Raw genomic sequence first — 22,784 nt, forward strand, 5'->3', positions numbered from 1 at the left:
TTTTTCCGCCTGGTCTGGAATGGAGAAAACTTATCTTCGGTTATTTTTTTCGCCGATTGCGTTTTCGACTGTTTTTTGGCGAAAAACAGTAGTTTTCGACTATGGCGAAAAAAACGTCAGTTTTCACCGCTAATTGAATACGGCCCTAAGTTACAGTAGGTCTCCACAAAGGAGGCCCCGATCTGCAAATCTTACAGCTGGGTAGCGTAAAGTCAGATTAACCCCTTCTGTGTCATGACATAATAAATCCCGGCATGATAATTATACATCGACAGAAGCGACAGCGTGACATTGGGAGGAGCGGCCATTTTACACTCCAGGAGATCAGTCCGTCATATGCAGGGGCCCGATCCCATTGGGCATTACTAAGGCTCCGGAAGAGCTTCTGGTAGTGGGCCGACTAATTGGGGGTGGGGTTCGGTAATTAATTTAGAGAAAATTATCTTTCAAAAACAAAATGTAATACCTATAAACAAATTCTCTTTATAAATAGAAAATACAATTAAATAAGTTAAAGAGAATTAATTTTAAATAATGCAACTTGACATATAGCTGACAGGAAGACCCCCAATATCCCAAGCCACAGCCTGACCCTCCAAACCACGGTAATTTCAGATATACAGTATACACTCTCTTTCTGGGTGTTGATAAATCATTATCTTCCAGAATACTCTAATGTTAGGGGGTAGAGGGGGGGCACCGAAAAAGGAGCTTAATTGCCCTCAAGGTGCTTCTGGATGTGCAATGACACCCCCATAATGATGCAACGATGCCACAGATCGCGTCTTTGTACACCGTGCTCCACCCACAGAGATCAGATGGCGCCATGGGAGTGGATAGTTATCATTTCACCCGTCTTATTCATGTAACAACTTGTAATAACCATATAATGTACCGTCTACAGCAAGAAATGTTTTCTCTTCCCCAGATTCCCCCAAATCTCCCGTGTTCCGTCACACTTCAGCCCGGCCCGGAGGATACAGGGAAGGTAAGTGACTCTGGAGGGACGAGGGAGCTGGGATCTACATCAGATGGTTCTTGGTGAAAAAGGAAAATAATTGTTTGGATGTATTTACAGAGAAAGTAATAACGGGTCCATTGTGCCCTGTTCATCATGAACACCCGATAACCTGCCTCGCCATTGTTCTAACCAGACAGATAATGATGAGCGAGAGATAAAATCCATCTAAAACAATATTATTTCATCTGTTCAATCCCTGCTCACTCTGAACATGTGGCGACTGCAGTAACGACCTGGATTGCTGGGTTATTAGTTTATGCTTTATCCTGAATGAACTTTCCGTTGCGTAGGCATGTGGCGTGGACTACGAGGTGAAGGCCTTCTGCGCGGAGACCCTGGAGGAGAAAACACATAAGAGGTAAAACGCTCACTCCAGCTGCCTCTGTGCGGATCATGTAAGGCGCCCTTAGGGGATGTGACATAATTCCAGCCCATGTCATCGGGAGGCCTGTCATTCTCTGCAGCATTGTTACCCCGAGGGGGGGAGCGGCTGCGCTGGGCACCTACTGTATCAATAGGGTGATGACACTGACTACATTTACCGCAAGGCAGCCGAGTATCTCTGTACTGGCCTGGGGAAAGGGGGGGATAAGGCAATGTATGTATGTATGTATGTGTATGCTTTACCCACCTGGGCACTGAGACTGAAATTGATTGAATTAAAAAGAAAAAAATGTAAACGCAGAATCTAAATATTATTATATATATATATATATATATATATATATATATATATATATAAAGAATGAGTCCTCAGAAAGAATCCCAAGTCCACGCACGGCACTACTGTATCAAAGAAGAACTTTTATGTAGTAGAAATGCAAGTTAATACATGTTGCAAATATCCAGCATTAAAGCAACGTTTCAGGATCCCTCCGGACCCCGTCCTCAGGCTGCTGTGATGTTAGTGATATTTATCAGCAAAAAAATGTACAGGCAATGTCTGCAAAGTGTAAATAATCCTACCTTTATGTGCTGTATCCCCTCGTGCTTGCCAATCCCGGAGACGGGCCGCGCTCACCTGTCCTTCTGGACGCCCTCCGATGACGTCAGCGCTATTCGTCTGGTCGTTGCTAAGCAACACTGACGCTGCCTCTGTCTCCGGGAAATGGCTGTAAAAAATAAAGAAATGTGTATAAAGGACACGACTAAATTTCCCTCTAGGATATGTCCTATATATTGTCATGCCCATCCATATATACATATTCAGTAAGCTACTATATAGAGACGCTGTCCAACTAGAAAAATACAGGAATAAATTTGTTCAGCTCAAATGATCACCTATAATGCATACAATCTAATGCATGTAAGGAACTAATATGACTATATGAAAAGTGAATATAATTGAGAGATAGTGGTACTTATGCATAATAGCCCATGATAAAGATCAAATCGGTTAAATATTAACGCAAACTAATCTGACAATACATTATATAGTCCAAGTTGCGTTATTGCTGAAACACATTCCAATCTATCTTCTCGTTCAATCCCGCTCGATGCAAAGAGTTCAATTTATATATCCATCTGGATTCCAATTTTAAAAGCAGCATGTTCCTGTCACCTCCCCTTCTAAGTGGGGGAACTTGATCGATTATTTGGTATCTTAAAGATGTCAATGGGTGTTGTTTCTCTTTAAAATGGTTTGCCACAGGTTGGTCCACTTTTGTTCCAGTTATAGCTTTGTTGATAGCCGATCTGTGAAGGGCCATTCTCTCTCTGAACGTCCGGCTTGTCATGCCTACATAAAATAGACCGCACGGGCAAGTAATGTAATAAATTACACATTTTGATGTGCAATTTAACACATGTTGAATATTAATTTTAGCTCCTGTATGAGGATGTAAGAAAAATGAGCCAGTTAATAAATAATTACATGTGACACATGAGGGACAGCGGTAACAGCCAGGTTTCTTAGTCTGGCCAAACAAGGCTGATGATTGTTTGTACTCCGTGATGTCTGTTTTAACTAGATAGTCCTTCAGATTTTTGCCTCTTTTATAACAAGTCATGGGACGTTGATGTCGTAAACTTGATAATGACGAATCCGTTGTTATAATAGGCCATAGTGCCTTAGTAGCACGTGGAATGATTGGACCTGTGGCAAACCATTTTAAAGAGAAACAACACCCATTGACATCTTTAAGATACCAAATAATCGATCAAGTTCCCCCACTTAGAAGGGGAGGTGACAGGAACATGCTGCTTTTAAAATTGGAATCCAGATGGATATATAAATTGAACTCTTTGCATCCAGCGGGATTGAACGAGAAGATAGATTGGAATGTGTTTCAGCAATAACGCAACTTGGACTATATAATGTATTGTCAGATTAGTTTGCGTTAATATTTAACCGATTTGATCTTTATCATGGGCTATTATGCATAAGTACCACTATCTCTCAATTATATTCACTTTTCATATAGTCATATTAGTTCCTTACATGCATTAGATTGTATGCATTATAGGTGATCATTTGAGCTGAACAAATTTATTCCTGTATTTTTCTAGTTGGACAGCGTCTCTATATAGTAGCTTACTGAATATGTATATATGGATGGGCATGACAATATATAGGACATATCCTAGAGGGAAATTTAGTCGTGTCCTTTATACACATTTCTTTATTTTTTACAGCCATTTCCCGGAGACAGAGGCAGCGTCGGTGTTGCTTAGCAACGACCAGACGAATAGCGCTGACGTCATCGGAGGGCGTCCGGAAGGACAGGTGAGCGCGGCCCGTCTCCGGGATTGGCAAGCACGAGGGGATACAGCACATAAAGGTAGGATTATTTACACTTTGCAGACATTGCCTGTACATTTTTTTGCTGATAAATATCACTAACATCACAGCAGCCTGAGGACGGGGTCCGGAGGGATCCTGAAACGTTGCTTTAATGCTGGATATTTGCAACATGTATTAACTTGCAATTCTACTACATAAAAGTTCTTCTTTGATACAGTAGTGCCGTGCGTGGACTTGGGATTCTTTCTGAGGACTCATTCTTTATATATTATAGCATGTGCACACTTAACGATGCGGTTTAGCTAAGGAGTGCCGGATTATTGGAATTGTATATATATAAAGATTATTTCAAGTAATATTGTAACTTATACCGATTTACCGACCTATTTGCTCAAAACTTTTTATTAATAAAACGAAAACTTTTTGGAGGAGATGGTCCTATTCCGGAGCAATCCCCATGTTATGGACATACTGTAATAGTTTTACTACAGTAGAAAGAGCATTATACGACTAAGCACCCTCCAAATCTATATCATCTGGGGATACTAAAATATTTGGACACCCCAGGGTTAACCCTTTGAGGACTTCTGTCTGTCCGTCTGCCTTTGCTGACTGCCCTGGGGGTAATTTGAGCCTGTCGGGGAAATGTGCGCCCCGGCTTGTCACTTGCTGGAAGTTTGGGGGAATACCGGCGGGGGAGGGGGGCAGGAATGCCTACAGGGGCTGGAGGGGAGGAACAGGGGAACAACGTATAAGGCTAATCCGAGAGAGGCATACAAGGGAGGGGGCTGGATGTTGGCCAGTTAGCAGAAAATACCCCAATGGCCCATGGCCTGGGGGTACCAACTCTTAGGGGCCAATTTATCATATCCTGCATTTTTAATGCAGATGGGATACTGTATAGTATTTCCTAGATTCGCATAGTGAATCACTCCCATAAAGAAATGCACTGCAATGCTAACGCCACGGCAAAGTAACGGAATGCAAAGCTAAATCCGACGGCATAGCAGGGGCTGTTTTGAGGTTGGAAATATAGGGACGGTGACAGGTAATGGAGATATCTGCCAATGGACCTCATTCAGAGCCGGACGCTATTTGCGCTCGCTCATTCAGAAAAAAGGGCTGGCTATTCAAATGAACCGTTCGCTCTTTGCGGTCTGTTCACGTCTCTAGGTCTGAACGAGCGAACGAAACATGCGGTCGTTTTTTGGAAAACTACGCCCCCTGGCCACTCGCATCCTACGTCATGTCCGCTATTTATTAGCTTAATCGAGTACATCGACCAGCGTATGAACTGCTCGCTATTCTTGTGGCTGGTTTTTCCTACCACTATATTGCGAGCAGTTCTGACTATAAAACAACCAAGTGACGTGGTCAATGACGCTGCTGTATTAATTATGCACACCCATAAAACGCCCGTTTTGACCTTTAAGCACGCCTGCGTTCTGATCTCCACTCCCCGTTTTCAAGCACCTTCCCCTGTTACCACCCACATACGCCTCCTCCTGTCACTCAAAATAGCAGGTATTCGCTATTTAGCGAACAAACGATTTTCGGCCGCACTGACTGGTTCGCGCATGCGTATTATGATCCGTACGCATGCGCAGTTGTGCAAACATCGCTCGGAACGAACGAGCAGCCGCTTACGAGCGGATCTGAATCAGGCCCACTGTCCCTCCATGGAATATCCAGGTATGCTTAATATATGCATGTACCCCCAGAAAACGGGTGTTTTCAGGGATATTCCGCAAACATTCTTTTATAACTATGACCTTTAATCTGTTTGCACACTTTAAGTGTAATTACCCCGTAGCACAACACGGTATATAATTGTGTCTCCTAGTTGGCCTTACTCCGAATGCTAAGTGAGGCCTTATCTGTGTAACCGCTACTAAATCCTGGTCTCTGTCTCCAGTATGTGATTTCATCATTCTCAGGCATCTATGAGGCTTGCTGACATCTGTGCTGGCTGCTCTCTGCCCTCTGGAAAATGATTTGCAGCTCTGGCAATATTCACAAAACAAACAATTATGTATAATGTGTTTGCATTGTAGCATGGCCTGCAAAGTGCTCCATCTAGTGGATAATCACTACATTGCAACAGAATGTCAAAGCCTGCTTAATGTGAGATGTATGATCTTATATTATACTGGTGTAATGCACACTGTATTTACCAACTCTCCCTGATTGTTAGGGAGACTCCCTGAAATAGCAGCAATCTCCCTGTCTTCCTGAAGAGTCTACCAATCTCCCTGATTGCACCTTACCCCCATAATGAAGTAGATAGATAGATAGATAGATAGATAGATAGATAGATAGATAGATAGATAGATACGGAGATACGGAGATATATATACAGTCAGGTGCATAAATATTGGGACATTGACAGAATTTTCATATTTTGGCCTCTATTCACCACCACAATGGCTTTGAAATGAAACAAACAAGATGTGCTTTACCTGCAGACTTTCAGATTTAATTGGAGGGTAATTACATCCAAATCAGGTGAACGGTGTAGGAATTACAACGGTTTCTATATGTGCCTCCCACTTTTTAAGGGGCCAAAAGTAATGGGACAAACTAAACAATCCTAAATCTAACTTTCACTTTTTAATACTTTGTTGCAAATCCTTTGCAGGCAATTACAGCCTGAAGTCTGGAACGCATAGACATCACCAGACGCTGGGTTTCATCCCTGGTGATGCTCTGCCAGGCCTCTACTGCAAATGTCTTCAGTTCCTGCTTGTTCTTGGGCCATTTTCCCTTCAGTTTTGTCTTCATCAAGTGAAATGCATGCTCAATCGGATTCAGGTCAGGGGATTGACTTGGCCATTGCATAACATTCCACTTTTTAGCCTTAAAAAACTCTTTGGTTGCTTTTGCAGTATGCTTCGGGTCATTGTCCATCTGCACTGTGAAGCGCCGTCCAATGAGTTCTGAAGCATTTGACTGAATATGAGCATATAATATTGCCCGAAACACTTCAGAATTCATTCTGTTGCTTTTGTCAGCAATCACATCATCAATAAATACAAGGGAACCAGTTCCATTGGCAGCCATACATGCCCACGCCATGACACTACCACCACCATGCTTCACTGATGAGGTGGTATGTTTTGGATCATGAGCAGTTCCTTTCCTTCTCCATACTCTTCTCTTCCCATGACTCTGGTACAAGTTGATCTTTGTCTCATCTGTCCATAGGATGTTGTTCCAGAACTGTAATGGCTTTTTTAGATGTTGTTTGGCAAACTCTAATCTGGTCTTCCTGTTTTTGAGGCTCACCAATGGTTTACATCTTGTGGTGAACCCTCTATATTCACTCTAGTGAAGTCTTCTCTTGATTGTTGACTTTGACACATATACACCTACCTCCTGGAGAGTGTTCTTGATTTGGCCAACTGTTGTGAAGGGGTTTTCCATGGTCTTCCGGGTCTTTTGGTGTTGCTGAGCTCTCCGGTGCGTTCTTTCTTTTTAAGAATGTTCTAAACAGTTGATTTGGCCACACCTAATGTTTTTGCTATCTCTCTGATGGGTTTGTTTTGATTTTTCAGCCTAATGATGGCTTGCTTCACTGATAGTGACAGCTCTTTGGATCTCATATTGAGATTCGACAGCAACTGATTCCAAATGCAAATGTCACACCTAGAATCAACTCCAGACCTTTTACCTGCTTAATTGATAATGAAATAAAGAGGGAATAGCCCACACCTGTCCATGAAATAGCTTTTGAGTTGATAGTCCCATTACTTTTGGCCCCTTAAAAAGTGGGAGGCACATATAGAAACCGTTGTAATTCCTACACCGTTCACCTGATTTGGATGTAATTACCCTCAAATTAAATCTGAAAGTCTGCAGTTAAAGCACATCTTGTTTGTTTCATTTCAAAGCCATTGTGGTGGTGAATAGAGGCCAAAATATGAAAATTCTGTCGATGTCCCAATATTTATGCACCTGACTGTATATATATAGTCAAATAGGATGATTAGTATAATGTCTCTGCATTGGGTATAAGGCACAATGATCCCTATGGCTACATGTATTTTCTAAAAAGTATCAGCGTGTTTTCATCAACAGTAGATCTTACTAACTGCTTTGGGGCTCATATACATTTGGATGTAAGTCAGTATTATGACGCCTCTCAGATGTAGGAGGACACGCCTCTCAGATGTAGAAGTACACGCCCATCACATGTAGGACACGCCTCTCAGATGTAGGAGGACACGCCCACATTACTGCCGTGCTCATAGGTGCTGCTTTTACACTCTCCCTGACATGTAGGCGAGTATGGAGTAATGCTAGAGTTACATCTGAGTATAGTTTATAGACTGTATAGATTTTTGGTATGGAGACCTTAGGGGTCATACTAAAGAACAAACCAGTACAGCTGCTATCTGCCGTCATATTCTGTTTTTCTGATTCTCTGACTGGCGCAGTTTAGGGAGATTCTTCTCAGTCCCTAATTTGCGCACACTGGGAAATGCGCGTGGTGGAAAGAATTTAAAGTCACCAAGAAAACTTTTCTGTTTCTCTCAAAAAACACTGGTAACGTTTCCTTCATTTCCAGAATCTATTAATCATGAGAGAGATTTTCAAACACATCCTGTAAAGTGACAGCTGGAAGCTGATTGGTTGGTACTGAGTCTCCATCCACTTTATCTTTCTCCAACTTACATGGGAGGCCTGAAAATAAAGACTTAGAACCTTTCCTATTCATTTTATTTACATTCATTATTGTCTAAATGTCGCTGACCTGGAGTAAATGTCGCTGACCTGGAATAAATGTCGCTGACCTGGAATAAATGTCGTTGACCTGGAATAAATGTCTCTGACCTGGAATAAACGTCGCTGACCTGGAATAAATGTCGCTGACCTGGAATAAATGTCGCGGACCTGGAATAAATGTCGCTGACCTGGAATAAATGTCTCTGACCTGGAATAAATGTCGCTGACCTGGAATAAACGTCTCTGACCTGGAATAAACGTCGCTGACCTGGAATAAACGTCTCTGACCTGGAATAAATGTCTCTGACCTGGAATAAATGTCTCTGACCTGGAATAAATGTCGCTGACCTGGAATAAACGTCTCTGACCTGGAATAAATGTCGCTGACCTGGAATAAATGTCTCTGACCTGGAATAAATGTCGCTGACCTGGAATAAACGTCTCTGACCTGGAATAAATGTCGCTGACCTGGAATAAATGTCTCTGACCTGGAATAAATGTCGCTGACCAGGAATAAACGTCTCTGACCTGGAATAAACGTTGCTGACCTGGAATAAATGTCTCTGACCTGGAATAAACGTCGCTGACCTGGAAAAAATGTCTCTGACCTGGAATAAATGTCGCTGACCTGGAATAAATGTCTCTGACCTGGAATAAACGTCTCTGACCTGGAATAAATGTCGCTGACCTGGAATAAACGTCGCTGACCTGGAATAAATGTCGCTGACCTGGAATAAATGTCGCTGACCTGGAATAAATGTCTCTGACCTGGAATAAATGTCGCTGACCTGGAATAAATGTCTCTGACCTGGAATAAATGTCGCTGACCTGGAATAAATGTCTCTGACCTGGAATAAATGTCGCTGACCTGGAATAAATGTCTCTGACCTGGAATAAATGTCGCTGACCAGGAATAAACGTCTCTGACCTGGAATAAACGTCGCTGACCTGGAATAAATGTCTCTGACCTGGAATAAACGTCGCTGACCTGGAAAAAATGTCTCTGACCTGGAATAAATGTCGCTGACCTGGAATAAATGTCGCTGACCTGGAATAAAGTACAAATTGTTTGTTACTGTACCTAACAGTTGGTGTATTCCATGATTTCATGGCTTCCTACGTTCATCTAACCCAGGGGTGCTCAACATGAGGTCCTACAACTACATATCCCAGCATGCCCTGCCACAATTTTACCATTCTCTAACAGCAACACGGTGGCAGGGCATGCTGGGATAGGTGGGTGCACAAGTGCTACAGAGCCGCATGTTGAGCCCCCCTGATCTACATGCCTGAATCCTCACTCCCTCCGACAGGCCTTGTTTGTAGGGGTTGGGTATGAAATGCCGGCAGTCAGGATCCGATAGGGTTTACATAGCACCCCTCTCCTTACCCTAACCCTCACTCTTTGGTGCCTACCCCTAACCTCCCCACCCTAGTGCCTGAGCCTAACCTCCCCCTCTCCGCACCCTAACCTCCCCACCCTAGTGCTTGAGCCTAACCTCCCCCTCCCCGCACCCTAAACCTAATCCCCCCCCTTAGTGCCTAACCCTCCCCCTAGTGCCTAACGCCAACCCCTAAATCTATCCCTTCCACCAACCCCGCTCCTTACCTGCGGCATGCCGGCTGCAGAGATTTTGATGGGCCGGCAGCTGGATTGTGACCGGCGTCGGGATTTTGGCGCCGGTAATGTAAGTGTTGGCATCCTGACCGCCGGGATGCTGAACGCATCCCATTTGTAGTTGTCAAATCCCATTTCCATAATTCACATGAACCACTCGTCAGATTGCTGCGATAGTTTAATATAGTGAATTTAGATGGATTCTAAGGTTCTAAGCAGCATTTCCGTCTGCTAGGTGAAATAGCATGGAAGATAGACATACGCTCCGCTTGTTGGTGGTATGAACGACATTTGCGTGATTGTGCACTTTTTTATTTTGATGCGACAAGGACGCGGCACAAACTCAAATTGCAAAATGTAAACCCAAAAAGCAGCACATAATACACTCCATGAGGGCGCTGCTGCTGCTGACTAATCAGGGTCAAAAATGTTGTGCAAACCTTGTCCAATTATCATGGCAACCGTGGTAACTTCATAATGAAAATGTAAATGGCCCCGGCCTCCCTTACAGCCTCCTGCAGGTCTCCAAGCAGAACTGAAATGAACAAACTCCTACAAAATAGAACAAAAAACGTTTAGAACTCTGAACTGCCAACGTTATACACACGTGGGACATTCAAATATACACAGGCGGAATACTACTAAGATAACAGAATGTTTTATACACACAAATGCCTGACAAGCACTACACAATATCAGTGACACAAGCATGGGACACCAATCTGAATTCCACTTGTAAAGTTGGAACTAAGGGCCTGATTCAGAGCCGGACGCTCTGACAGAACGCTCACTCTGAATCAGGGCCCGCCCTCTGGTTTTTTTAGACCGGCCTCCTGGCCGCTCGCATAGCTGTGGGTGACCACCCACAGCTATAGCGAGCGGCCAGGAAGATGGTCGCGATGGTCAAGACCATCGCGACCATCGGGCTTGTGACGAGACCCTTGTGGTAGGGTCTCGTTGCCGCAAGCCCCAGAGAGCCACTGACATCACTTGTAATGTCAATGGAGCCGGCCCCAGACGTTAGGCGTTCCCATGGGAACGCCTCCATCTGGCCAGCCACGCCCCTGGCGCGCCCAACTAAGGGGGCGTGCTGTCACTCAACATCGACAGCACGCCCCCTTTGGTACGAGACTCGGAGCGACGGATTGCCCATCGCTATCCGGGTCTCGTGCATGCGCACGACGGAGCCGGCTCCGTCGTGCGTATGCACTCTGGGCCCCCATCGACCCGGTTGCGAGTGCTCAGTGCTTGCGACCGGGTCTGAATCAGGCCCTAAAAGTAGACTCTGCTATTTGCACATATTTTAAAACATTTCAACAAACAGCCGATTGATAATGACACAACATTACGCAATAGTACTTCACTATATGTGACAACAAGACTCTTACCAGACGTATTTCATATGTTCAGTGTCTTACACAAATATTCCAACAGTTACAGCTTCACAAATCCCATGTTCCACTTGTAGAACGTTAGCAGGTAAAAGGTAAATGACTCACAAACACGATCTGGTCAAGAAGGAGAAATCACCTGTTTGGAACATTGGGGGTCATTCAGACCCACTCGCGAGCGGCAGTACGCTCACAAGTGGGTCGATGGTCCCCACTGCGCATGCGCACGACGGAGGGAGCTCCGTCGTGCGCATGCGCGAGACCCGGCGAGCGAAGGACTTTCCATTGCTCCGGGTCTCGCACCAAGGGGGGCGTGCTGTCGATGTTGATTGGTGGGCGTTCCGGGGGCGTGCCTGCCAGACAGAGGCGGTCCTATGGGAACGCCTACCGTCTGAAGCCGGGCCTACTGACATCACTAGTGATGTCAGTGGGAGTGATTTTGGCTCTGATAGAGCCAAAATCACTCCTGGCCTTGCGGTTGTGAAACCCAACCACAGGGTTTCACTCGCAAGTCAGACGCTCGTATATGCTGTGGGTGGTGACCTACAGCTATACGAGCGTCCAGGAGGACGCTCCATTTTAATGGAGGTGGGCCCTGATTCAGAGCGAGCGCTCTGGTCAGAGCGTCCGTCTCTGAATCAAGGCCATTATGCAGAATTTAGTAAGGTGAATAGAAAAGATGGGGATATGCTATTTTATTACATATACATATCTATATTCCGTATAGTATATATATTATAAGGTGAATTCTTCCTCGTGTGGTTCTTTCTATCTGAAGTAACACGGAGATGGTTTGGTAGCAGGTAATAATCACATGACACGTATGTACGTACACACTGACACCATGTAAGGCGAGGGAGAATGTTTACATTGGTTTATTACACGTGTTGTGTAAGTTGCATAACAGCCCTCAGTGTTGCAATACCCCTTGGCTCTGCTGTTGGAAAAAGAGGAACAATCCTTATATTGACTGAGCTGTAGAATACATAATCCCATTGCAAATACTGGCTCCGATGCTTATTTCTTAATATCTGTAGAAAGGGGAAGTATATCTGTGAGCAACGTTTTCAGGACTGTTCTGCGGAATATTTTGCTTTTCTGCATGATTTTGTTACAGCGCACTACAGTATGTGAGGTCCCGTATAACAGGGAGATTTCAGGTGTGCGGACCCCCTGCTATAACAGAAGCTAGCCCCAGGATGGTCAGTGCAGGGCTGGATCCCCCCCGTAGGCTGCATGAAAAGCTCTATGCCGCCCTCTGCCAAGGCTAGCCTGAATGTGCCCTTCCTGCACCGCGGGGGCAGGGAGTATTTCACAGCAATAGCAACTTTGCCACCGCAGTGGTCCCAGCGTACTGGGTAAGGGTCCCTACTGTAAGACCCCTGCCCATTACAATTAAAATGGATATAAATGTAAAAAAAAAAAATAGTTTCCAAATAAATCTTCATAGATTGGCCCCTCAGTAACCTCATTCATCACTTTAATTAAAATAAAAAAAATTAATAAATCTATTTTCATCTACCTTTATCTGCCAAGTGGTAATAAATGAATTGCCCACATTCTTCAAACAACCGCCTCTAAATGATGAGAAAAGATTTGTTTTTTATGTATTTGTGACTAATGTTGAACATTAAAAGTAAAATCTCACCTGGTGCCAGTCACTAAGGGTTCTATGTACTAATCCTTGGAAAGATATAAAGTACCAACCAATCGTCTCCTGTAATTTTTCAAATACAGCCTGTAAAGTGACAGGAGCTGATTGCTTGGTACTTTATCTCTGCCCACTTTATCTCTCTCCAAGGGCCAAATGTAATAGGGCGAGAGTTTAGAAAATGTGAGAGTTTAGCAGTAACCGCTCACATTATTATATTGGTTGAGTTGTATTTTCTAAATGGGAAATCATCTGGTTGAGAGTTTAAATCGTGAGAGTCTATGGGGTAAATTTACTAAGATGGGAGTTCTATTTAAGAAGTGATATTGCCCATAGCAACCAATCAGATTCTACTTCTCATTTACCTAGCACCTTCTAGAAGATAATATCTGGAATCTGATTGGTTGCTATGGGCAACATCACTTCTTAACAGAACTCCCATCTTAGTAAATTTACCCCTATGAGTCTAAAAACATGAGAGTTTGCATGTTCTCAGACTCTGTTACACTGGCTCTCACATTTTCTAAACGTTCACCCTATTACATTGGGCCCCAAGTCTTAGTACATAGACCTCTAAGTTGTTTAGTGCTGCAGAAAACTGAATACACAGATGTAATTTTGGGGTCTCTATGGCTGAACCCTGACTAGCCCTGTCCTGACATTTTATGCCAGAGAAACATTTATTCATTGATATCACCTTTGCCTTGTGTACCCCCATTCCCGCACAAAATATAGCCTGCGGTGGTTACTTCCGCGGGGGGCTTATAAAGTTCTGCTACAGGCTCCGCAGCTTCCCCCCTATATTCTGACACATTTATCTTGTTTCCCCTAGGAACTCTGTGCGTTTAGTCATCAGAAAAGTACAATATGCCCCAGAGAGGCCAGGCCCGCAGCCGATGGCGGAGACCACCCGGCAGTTCCTTATGTCCGATAAGCCGCTGCACCTGGAGGCATCTCTAGACAAAGAGGTACTGTAGCTTGTTTTTAAAACATTTTTGACACCCTCAGGATGCTGCAGCGCCGTGGAGCTCCCTCAATGTCCTCCATGCTCATATTCTGCTAAATAAACCTACTGTATGTGTATTCTACTAATCACACATTATCCCTGAGTCTTCTCATGATCCTTAATGGCTAACACAATGAAAGAAGGGGTACCCTGGCACCCCTATAACTCTGCCACGGCATTGTGGCCTTTCACAAATCTGGGCCATATAGCTAGTATTGGCTATTCTGCACCTTACATGGGAAAGGATTCAAATGTTGACCTACGCCAGCGATTGTACAGTACGACCGAGGCGGCCGCACTTTACCATCGTAAACAGAAAGGGCTGTGACACAACCATTCTCGGGGACGCGGATGTGACGCCTGCAGCAGTTGACGCAGTCCAGAAGGAAGGCGTCGCCAACCACTCTAGGCCACTGTCTATTTATTGTATTCTCATTGGGTGACAGGTGGTAGGGAGGGTTTCTTCATCCAGGATAATAACGAATTTATCAGAAATTAATCCTTTCCTGTCACATGAGCTGGAGACACCTCTGTATGCACTAATCTCACACCTCCTGGTAATCGCAGCGCAAATAATTTAGCAAACAGCATACCTCATATATCTCTCTCCCATCCAGCTCCCGCCTGCATACAATCTATGATCTTCATTATAAAGATAAATCGTATGTGTGCTTCCCTCACTCAGCTCCCCCAAGGGGCAATCACTGCCATGACCACATAACACGCTGTAGCCTAGAAACGGGAAACACTGACTCCTATCACTATATTACATTATCTAGAAGATGTAATCTACTCACAGTGGGCCTGATTCAGACCCGGTCGCAAGCGCTGAGCGCTCGCAACCGGGTCGATGGTGGCCCACAGTGCATGCGCACGGCAGAGCCGGCTCCGTTGTGTGCATGCGCGAGACCCAGCTAGCGACGGGCAATCCGTCGCTACGGGTCTCGCACCAAAGGGGGCGAGCTGTCGATGTTGAGTGACAGCTCGCCCCCTTTGGTGGGCGGGCCGGGGGGGGGGGTGGCTGCCCAAATGGAGGCGTTCCCGAGGGAACGCTTGCCATTTGGGGCCGGCCCCACTGACATCACGAGTGATGTCAGTGGAGAGCTTCCGGCTCTGTTAGAGCGGAAAGCTCTCTGGGGCTTGCGATGAACGAGACCCTACCACAAGGGTCTCGTCGCAAGCCCGCTGGTTGCGATGGTCTTGACCATCGCGACCATCATCATGGCTGCCCGCTATAGCTGTGGTCACCCACAGCTAGCGAGCGCTCCAAAAATAAACAAAAAACGCCCTGATTCAGAGCGAGCGCTCTTTCAGAGCGTCCGGCTCTGAATCAGGGCCAGTATACACACTTACTGAATTGTGTTGTCATGGAAGAGACCCTACACAAATGTTGTATACACCTTGCTCGCCCTCTAGTGGCCAAATGGCAGAGCTTGTAGTTTTCCCAATGCTTCCAAAGATTTATTGATAATATTTATCTCTTGACATTTATATAGTGCCTATATATTACACAGTGTGTCTCAGGGAATATTTAATCACTATGCCCCATTGGATCTATTCATTGATATTCCCTAACGCATTAGTGTGTGGGAAGAAACCAGCGTAGCCGGAGAGAGCCTACACAGACGTGTGTACTAACACTTTCATCTGGTAGGTTTTGGCCCTGTCATACAATACATACTAGAGTGGGGGGATGGGGCGGCCTCAAGACAGACTGTAGCACATTATTATATAGAGGTCACAAAACTCAATGGCAGGGGTGTCACAGAATTTAGGAGGCAATGGTTCCCAAACTCCATCAATACAGTCCAGGGGTATATTTACTTAAGGACCATTTTAATTGACTTTGATCTTTTTGATCTTTTGATCAACAATCGATTAATTTTTTTTTTTTTTTTAGGTGTGCGGTTTAGCCCCAAAAAACACGATTTTAAATCGAATAAAATCGACCTTTAGTAAATATACCCCCAGGTTTTAAGGATATCCGTGCTTGAGCACAGATCACTTAATTAGTCCCTCGGTCAATTTGATTTAACCGTCTGGACTCAAACATGGATTTCCTAAAAACCTGACGGAAGTTTGGGAACATATTCACGTACAGTTACTTTTGGCAGGACAGGATATATTTATGAGCAGGGTAATATAACATAAAGGCCTATAGGCTTAGCTGCCCAACACTCCTCATGTCCCCTGCCTAGTGCTGCCTGACACAGGTGTGATACTTATTGTGCATTTACATTTCACTTGCTATGTCATGGTGGGGTTGGGTACGGGACAGTGAGAATCCCGACGCCTGCAGGTATGTTTCCTTACCCTAACCTAGGGGTGGGCAGGCCATGCTAAAAATGTTGCAATGCATTCTGGGATTTGTAGTTCAACAACAGTTGGAGGACCGCTTATTGCCCAAACCTGCCCCTAAACCTCCCTCCCGCAGCCTAACCCAAACCCTCCGCCTAGTGCCTAACCCTAGACCATATCCCTCCCCCTAACCCTAATTACTGTTGGGATGCTGGTTGGTCGGGATTCCGGCATTGGGATTCTGAGTACCGGGGTCATAGCTACATCCCGCTATGGTGCAATATAAAGTGAATACAGCTGTGTTATTATCACTGTCTGGTTTATACGGTAGATAACGATGTGAATGATTTGAGCATAGCGCCCTCTGCGGGACATGCTGAGTAGCACATGCATTGCACAATGGTAGCGCCCTCTGCAGGACATGCTGAGTAGCACATGCATTGCACAATGGTAGCGCCCTCTGCAGGACATGCTGAGTAGTACATGCATTGCACAATGGTAGCGCACTCGGTGGAGGTAGTATACTGTATAACGGAAGTTATAGCACAAGAGAAAACAGCCCAATAAACACCCATGTTGTTTTTCTGCAGATCTATTATCACGGTGAGCCCATTAATGTTAATGTACATGTTACCAACAACACAAACAAGACGGTGAAGAAGATTAAAATCTCAGGTAGGTCATTTCTCCTCCTATATGCTTTATGTAATAAAAGCACAGTCCCCGCCCATTGCCACTAGGGAGGAGCAGCAGCTGTTAGAGTTACATGCTGGCGTCCAGTGTTTAGTAACCATCGGTGTAATTAAGAAAAATGATTGGATGGCATTACTCTCATTCAGGGCCTGATTCAGAGCCGGACGCTATTTGCGAACGCTCGTTCAGAAAAAGGGGCTGGTTATCTAAATTAAGCGCTCGCTCTTTGCGGTCTGTTGACGCCTCTATGTCTGAACGAGCAAACGAAACATGCGCTCACTATTTTGTAAAGACGCCCCTTGGCCGCTCGCATCCTACGTCATCTCCGCTATTTATTAGATTAATCGAGTACATCGAAAGGCGTATGAACTGCTTACAGTGCTTGTGGCAGCATTTTCCTACCACAATCATGCGAATAGTTCAGGCTAAAAGACAACCAAGTGACGTGGTCGATGACGCTGCTTTGTTAATTATGCACACCCATAAAATGCCCGTTTTGACCTTTAAGCACGCCTGCGTTCGGATCTCCACTCCCCATTTTCAAGCACCTTCCCCTGTTACCACCCACATACGCCTCCTCCTGTCACTCAAATTAGCAGGCACTCGCTATTTTGCCAACACACGATTTCTGACCGCACTGACTGGTTGGCGCATGCGCATTACGACCCATACGCATGCGCAGATGTGCGAACATCGCTCGGAGCGAACGAGCGGCCGCTTACGAGCGGCTCTGAATCAGGCCCTCAGTGCTTTAGGTGCCCCCTGTGCCCTGCCTACAGTCACTGTTATTATCATTTAATTGCTAGTCTCCTGCCCAGGTTGGTTTTGTCTGTAAATTGTCAGCACTTTAAATATATGACTTTTACATTTGTACAATGATGCATCCTCCCATTGCTGTCATTGCAGTGCGCCAGTACGCCGACATCTGTCTCTTCAACACCGCCCAGTACAAGTGCCCCGTCGCAGTGGAGGAAGCAGAGTGAGTCCGCTGTGATCCTTTATAATGTGATGGGACCTGGGGATTACCCCAGCTGTGATCCTGTATAATGTGATGGGATCCAGGGATTACCCCAGCTGTGATCCTGTATAATGTGATGGGACCTGGGGATTACCCCAGCTGTGATCCTTTATAATGTGATGGGATCTGCGGATTACCCCAGCTGTGATCCTGTATAATGTGATGGGACCTGGGGATTACCCCAGCTGTGATCCTGTATAATGTGATGGGATCCAGGGCTTACCCCAGCTGTGATCCTGTATAATGTGATGGGACCCGGGGATTACCCCAGCTGTGATCCTATATAATGTGATAGGACCTGGGGATTACCCCAGCTGTGATCCTTTATAATGTGATGGGATCTGGGGATTACCCCAGCTGTGATCCTTTATAATGTGATGGGATCTGGGGATGACCCCAGCTGTGATCCTGTATAATGTGATGGGACCTGGGGATTACCCCAGCTGTGATCCTGTATAATGTGATGGGATCCAGGGATTACCCCAGCTGTGATCCTGTATAATGTGATGGGACCCGGGGATTACCCCAGCTGTGATCCTTTATAATGTGATGGGATCTGGGGATTATCCCAGCTGTGATCCTTTATAATGTGATGGGATCTGGGGATTACCCCAGCTGTGATCCTGTATAATGTGATGGGACCTGGGAATTACCCCAGCTGTGATCCTTTATAATGTGATGGGATCTGGGGATTACCCCAGCTGTGATCCTGTATAATGTGATGGGATCTGGGGATTAACCCAGCTGTGATCCTTTATAATGTGATGGGATCTGCAGATTACCCCAGCTGTGATCCTGTATAATGAGATGGGATCTGGGGATTACCCCAGCTGTGATCCTGTATAATGTGATGGGATCCGGGGATAACCCCAGCTGTGATCCTTTATAATGTGATGGGATCTGCGGATTGCCCCAGCTGTGATCCTGTATAATGTGATGTGATCCGGGGATTACCCCAGCTGTTATCCTTTATAATGTGATGGGATCTGGGGATTACCCCAGCTGTGATCCTGTATAATGTGATGGGATCCGGGGATTACCCCAGCTGTGATCCTGTATAATGTGATGGGATCCAGGGATTACCCCAGCTGTGATCCTGTATAATGTGATGGGACCCGGGGATTACCCCAGCTGTGATCCTATATAATGTGATGGGACCTGGGGATTACCCCAGCTGTGATCCTTTATAATGTGATGGGATCTGGCGATTACCCCAGCTGTGATCCTTTATAATGTGATGGGATCAGGGGATTACCCCAGCTGTGATCCTGTATAATGTAATGGGACCTGGGAATTACCCCAGCTGTGATCCTTTATAATGTGATGAGATCTGGGGATTACCCCAGCTGTGATCCTGTATAATGTGATGGGATCTGGGGATTAACCCAGCTGTGGTCCTTTATAATGTGATGGGATCTGCGGATTACCCCAGCTTTGATCCTGTATAATGTGATGGGATCTGGGGATTACTCCAGCTGTGATCCTGTATAATGTGATGGGATCCGGGGATTACCCCAGCTGTGATCCTTTATAATGTGATGGGATCTGCGGATTGCCCCAGCTGTGATCCTGTATAATGTGATGTGATCCGGGGATTACCCCAGCTGTTATCCTTTATAATGTGATGGGATCTGGGGATTACCCCAGCTGTGATCCTGTATAATGTGATGGGATCCGGGGATTACCCCAGCTGTGATCCTGTATAATGTGATGGGATCTGGGGATTACCACAGCTGTGATCCTGTATAATGTGATGGGACCTGGGGATTACCCCAGCTGTGATCCTGTATAATGTGATGGGACCTGGGGATTACCCCAGCTGTGATCCTGTATAATGTGATGGGACCTGGGGATGACCCCAGCTGTGATCCTGTATAATGTGATGGGATCCGGAGATTACCCCAGCTGTGATCCTTTATAATGTGATGGGATTTGAGGATTACTCCAGCTGTGATCCTTTATAATGTGATGGGATCCGGGGATTACCCCAGCTGTGATCCTTTATAATGTGATGGGATCTGAGGATTATTCCAGCTGTGATCTTGTATAATGTGATGGGACCTGGGGATTACCCCAGCTGTGATCCTGTATAATGTGATGGGATCTGGGGATTACCCCAGCTGTGATCGTTTATAATGTGATGGGATCCGGGGATTACCCCAGCTGTGATCCTTTACAATGTGATGGGATCTGGGGATTACCCCAGCTGTGATCCTTTATAATGTGATGGGATCCGGGGATTACCCCAGCTGTGATCCTTTATAATGTGATGGGATTTGAGGATTAACCCAGCTTTGATCTTGTATAATGTGATGGGATCCGGGGATGACCCCAGCTGTGATCCTGTATAATGTGATGGGATCTGCGGATTACCCCAGCTGTGATCCTGTATAATGTGATGGGATCCGGGGATTACCCCAGCTGTGATCCTGTATAATGTGATGGGATCTGGGGATTACCCCAGCTGTGATCCTGTATAATGTGATGGGACTTGGGGATTACTCCAGCTGTGATCCTGTATAATGTGATGGGACCTGGGGATTACCCCAGCTGTGATCCTGTATAATGTGATGGGACCTGTGGATTACCCCAGCTGTGATCCTGTATAATGTGATGGGACCTGGGGATTACCCCAGCTGTGATCCTGTATAATGTGTTGGGATCTGGGGATTACCCCAGCTGTGATCCTTTATAATGTGATGGGATCTGGGGATTACCCCAGCTGTGATCCTTTATAATGTGATGGGATCTGAGGATTAACCCAGCTGTGATCTTGTATAATGTGATGTGATCCGGGGATTACCCCTGCTGTTATCCTTTATAATGTGATGGGATCTGGGGATTACCCCAGCTGTGATCCTGTATAATGTGATGGGATCCGGGGATTACCCCAGCTGTGATCCTGTATAATGTGATGGGATCCAGGGATTACCCCAGCTGTGATCCTGTATAATGTGATGGGACCCGGGGATTACCCCAGCTGTGATCCTATATAATGTGATGGGACCTGGGGATTATCCCAGCTGTGATCCTTTATAATGTGATGGGATCTGGCGATTACCCCAGCTGTGATCCTTTATAATGTGATGGGATCAGGGGATTACCCCAGCTGTGATCCTGTATAATGTGATGGGACCTGGGAATTACCCCAGCTGTGATCCTTTATAATGTGATGGGATCTGGGGATTACCCCAGCTGTGATCCTGTATAATGTGATGGGATCTGGGGATTAACCCAGCTGTGGTCCTTTATAATGTGATGGGATCTGCGGATTACCCCAGCTTTGATCCTGTATAATGTGATGGGATCTGGGGATTACTCCAGCTGTGATCCTGTATAATGTGATGGGATCCGGGGATTACCCCAGCTGTGATCCTTTATAATGTGATGGGATCTGCGGATTGCCCCAGCTGTGATCCTGTATAATGTGATGTGATCCGGGGATTACCCCAGCTGTTATCCTTTATAATGTGATGGGATCTGGGGATTACCCCAGCTGTGATCCTGTATAATGTGATGGGATCCGGGGATTACCCCAGCTGTGATCCTGTATAATGTGATGGGATCTGGGGATTACCCCAGCTGTGATCCTGTATAATGTGATGGGACCTGGGGATTACCCCAGCTGTGATCCTGTATAATGTGATGGGACCTGGGGATTACCCCAGCTGTGATCCTGTATACAGTGATGGGACCTGGGGATGACCCCAGCTGTGATCCTGTATAATGTGATGGGATCCGGAGATTACCCCAGCTGTGATCCTTTATAATGTGATGGGATTTGAGGATTACTCCAGCTGTGATCCTTTATAATGTGATGGGATCCGGGGATTACCCCAGCTGTGATCCTTTATAATGTGATGGGATCTGAGGATTATTCCAGCTGTGATCTTGTATAATGTGATGGGACCTGGGGATTACCCCAGCTGTGATCCTGTATAATGTGATGGGATCTGGGGATTACCCCAGCTGTGATCGTTTATAATGTGATGGGATCCGGGGATTACCCCAGCTGTGATCCTTTACAATGTGATGGGATCTGGGGATTACCCCAGCTGTGATCCTTTATAATGTGATGGGATCCGGGGATTACCCCAGCTGTGATCCTTTATAATGTGATGGGATTTGAGGATTAACCCAGCTTTGATCTTGTATAATGTGATGGGATCCGGGGATGACCCCAGCTGTGATCCTGTATAATGTGATGGGATCTGCGGATTACCCCAGATGTGATCCTGTATAATGTGATGGGATCCGGGGATTACCCCAGCTGTGATCCTGTATAATGTGATGGGATCTGGGGATTACCCCAGCTGTGATCCTGTATAATGTGATGGGACTTGGGGATTACCCCAGCTGTGATCCTGTATAATGTGATGGGACCTGGGGATTACCCCAGCTGTGATCCTGTATAATGTGATGGGACCTGGGGATTACCCCAGCTGTGATCCTGTATAATGTGATGGGACCTGGGGATTACCCCAGCTGTGATCCTGTATAATGTGTTGGGATCTGGGGATTACCCCAGCTGTGATCCTTTATAATGTGATGGGATCTGGGGATTACCCCAGCTGTGATCCTTTATAATGTGATGGGATCTGAGGATTAACCCAGCTGTGA

At 45.6% G+C, this 22,784-nt stretch overlaps 1 protein-coding gene across 3 annotated transcripts in view; it reads left to right on the forward strand.

Moving 5' to 3' along the window:
* The window catches only part of ARRB1 (arrestin beta 1), a 344,855-nt gene that overhangs the window by 296,463 nt on the left and 25,608 nt on the right, over nt 1-22,784 (forward strand). For all 3 annotated transcript variants that reach the window (XM_088472470.1, XM_088472468.1, XM_088472469.1), the window contains exons 6-10: nt 929-988; nt 1,312-1,379; nt 13,982-14,117; nt 17,044-17,128; nt 18,053-18,125. In XM_088472470.1, coding sequence (XP_088328596.1) covers nt 929-988; nt 1,312-1,379; nt 13,982-14,117; nt 17,044-17,128; nt 18,053-18,125 — 422 coding nt within the window. The remainder of the gene's footprint in view (nt 1-928; nt 989-1,311; nt 1,380-13,981; nt 14,118-17,043; nt 17,129-18,052; nt 18,126-22,784) is intronic.

This window comes from Taudactylus pleione, unplaced genomic scaffold, assembly GCF_031769625.1.
Source record: "Taudactylus pleione unplaced genomic scaffold, aTauple2 ptg000124l, whole genome shotgun sequence".
Lineage (NCBI taxonomy): Eukaryota > Metazoa > Chordata > Amphibia > Anura > Myobatrachidae > Taudactylus > Taudactylus pleione.